At 49.5% G+C, this 3,097-nt stretch overlaps 1 protein-coding gene across 1 annotated transcript; it reads left to right on the top strand.

Annotated features, from left to right (window-relative positions):
• The first annotated feature begins 497 nt into the window (after positions 1-497).
• On the top strand, positions 498-2,822 carry LOC124257371 (transcription termination factor Rho-like). Its single transcript, XM_046691416.1, has 2 exons — positions 498-1,539; positions 2,806-2,822. Exons 1-2 carry the CDS (start codon positions 498-500, stop codon positions 2,820-2,822), a joined length of 1,059 nt encoding a protein of 352 aa, XP_046547372.1.
• The last annotated feature ends 275 nt before the right edge of the window (positions 2,823-3,097 follow it).

A 3,097-nucleotide genomic window follows, 5' to 3' on the forward strand; every position in this document is an offset into this window, starting at 1 on the left:
CAAGAGAGAGGGGGAGGTCGGGACAGCAACACTCAAGAGGAATCGGTAGGGGGGGAGGGAGGGAGAGCAACACACAAGAGGGGGGGAGAGGGTCGGGACAGCAATACACAAGAGAGAGGGGAGGGGTCAGGACAGCAATACACAAGAGAGAGGGGGAGGGTCGGGACAGCAACACTCAAGAGGGAGGGAGGGTCGGGACAGCAATACACAAGAGAGATGGGGAGGGTCGGGACAGCAACACTCAAGAGGAATCGGGAGGAGGGAGGGAGGGAGGAGAGCAACACACAAGAGGGAGGGAGGGTCGGGACAGCAACACACAAGAGAGAGGGAGGGTCGAGACAGCAACACTCAAGAGGAATCGGGAGGGAGGGGAGGGAGATACAGCAACACAACACAACAAGAGGCAGGGGAGGACAGCAATACACAAGAGAGGGGGAGGGTCGGGACAGCAACACTCAAGAGGAATCGGGAGGGAGGGACAGCAACACCCAAGAGAGATGGGGAGGGTCAGGACAGCAACACTCAAGAGGAATCAGGAGGGAGGGAGGGACAGCAAACACCAAGAGAGAGGGGAGGGTCGGGACAGCAACACTCAAGAGGAATCGGGAGGGAGGGAGGGAGGGACAGCAACACTCAAGAGAGAACACTCAAAGGGGGAGGATCGGGACAGCAATACACAAGAGAGAGGGGGAGGGTCAGGACAGCAATACACAAGAGAGAGGGGAGGGAGGGTCGGGACAGCAACACACAAAGAGGGAGGGGAGGGTCAGGACAGCAATACACAAGAGAGAGGGGGAGGGTCGGGACAGCAACACTCAAGAGGGAGGGGAGGGTCGGGACAGCAATACACAAGAGATGGGGAGGGTCGGGACAGCAACACTCAAGAGGAATCCAGGAGGGAGGGTCGGGACAGCAGGGACAGGGACAGCAACACCCAAGAGGAATCGGGAGGGGAGGGAGGGACAGCAACACTCAAGAGGGAGGGGGAGGGTCGGGACAGCAACACCCAAGAGAGGGGGAGGGTCGGGACAGCAACACTCAAGAGGAATCGGGAGGGAGGGAGGGGGAGGGACAGCAACACTCAAGAGGAATCGGGAGGGAGGGGAGGGACAGCAACACCCAAGAGAGAGGCGGAGGGTCGGGACAGCAACACCCAAGAGGAATCGGGAGGGGAGGGAGGGACAGCAACACTCAAGAGGGAGGGGGAGGGTCGGGACAGCAACACCCAAGAGAGAGGGGAGGGTCGGGACAGCAACACTCAAGAGGAATCGGAGGGGAGGGAGGACAGCAACACTCAAGAGAGAGGGGGAGAGGGAGGAGTCGGGACAGCAACACACAAGAGAGAGGGGGAGAGGGACAGCAACAATCAAGGGAGAGGGGGTCGGGACAGCAACACTCAAGAGAGGGGGAGAGGGAGGGTCGGGACAGCAACACTCAAGAGAGAGGGGGAGGGTCGGGACAGCAGCACACAAGAGAGAGCGGGGGGAGGGAAGCAACACACAAGAGAGAGGGGGAGGGTCGGGACAGCAACACTCCAGAGTGAGGGGAGGGTCGGGACAGCAACACACAAGAGAGAGGGGAGGGTCGGGACAGCAGCACACAAGATTGAAACTAATAATTATTACCTTAGATACTTGTGCAAGTTTAGATACCAGACTGCCATGCACGTAATTCTCTTCCCTTGCTTAATTAAACAAGGACCGGGTCGTCTGTGACTTTTATTTCACCAGAACGAGTATACTCAATATTTTTACCCAACCCATACGACATACTGCCAATCTACCGTTGTTTCTACAAGTGTCCTCCAGGTCAATAACAAGAACGCGTATAAAGCTTTCTATGTCTGGAAAGACGTGAGAGCTGTGCGCTACCGTCCGGGGCACCATGCTGTCCCTAGTGTCATCTGACACTACACCCAATTGATATGGAGATATATGCTGAGTATGCGGAAGTGAGATCCGGAGATGTATGAGGACACTCGGTTTACGAATCCGTCTACTCAAGTATTTTATTCCACCGACCAGACATTTGTATAATGTTGCTAAAACCAACTGATTTTATGTCGATATCAATCATTTAAAATGCAAAATGTTAATTAGATACATAATGACAAATCGAAAAAGGAGCTAAAATACTATTAGAAATGACGTGATGTCTTTTATTGTCTAAAATCTTATTTGCAACTCCGCCTTGTTCCGACATTTCTCTGGGATATAAATGTTCTGGACTCTATCTGGTACTGACAAGATTAGCGACAACCCCCGTCCAGAACCGCTGCTTGAAGTGTGAGGCTTAACTCTGCTTTATTAGCACACTGACGGCTGGATTTGTGTTGATGGATTATATCTATGAGCAAGGAGGAGGCAATATATATAAAACGGGCTTAATTTCCATGAATGTATATTTAGGTGAGTATCTGGTTCTCTGGGACATCTTTACACTCACTGCAGTGTTAAGACAGATCCGAGTCACATACCTTCTTTATTGCACTTACAAACTGGGGAAAACACCAGGTTGCTACAAGAAAAACATTTCCGCACTAAACATTGAGAAGTGTGTGATGGTACGCACAACAGAGATATATAACATTCGAACCAATCACTAGAAGTAAATCCATACACAAAGGGAAGCTATCAGCATTACATACTGTCATAGCTTGTGTGTTTTCAATTACACAATGGGTGGTATATATTTTAGCTTATTAACTAGAGACTTCATTACTCCTACACAATTTATTCAGTTCAATATTAATTATACAAAAGCTATTTAGTTTTTCAGCTTGTAATCTTGTGGTCTTTCCTGCAGCTCACAAGAAGTCATAAAGGTTTATTTTATCTTACAATGAGGATATATACAACATATATAAATCAAAGTTGACACATGCAGGAGTTATGAGCCAAGTAGCAATTAATTAATGTGAATTGTCTCAGGCTGCTTTGATAATGCTTTCGTCCTGGGTAAAAATGGAACTAGGTGAGTTTAGATATTATGAAACGTCAACTCCGTAGGTAAGGAACAGTCGTCCGAAACTGATTCTATTAAGTTTGGAAATCAAAATGGCGGTGACTAGTATGTGACATGATCAGTGAAACCAACA

This window comes from Haliotis rubra, unplaced genomic scaffold (assembly GCF_003918875.1).
Source record: "Haliotis rubra isolate DU_JTF1 unplaced genomic scaffold, ASM391887v1 Scf66, whole genome shotgun sequence".
NCBI classification, from domain to species: Eukaryota; Metazoa; Mollusca; class Gastropoda; order Lepetellida; family Haliotidae; genus Haliotis; species Haliotis rubra.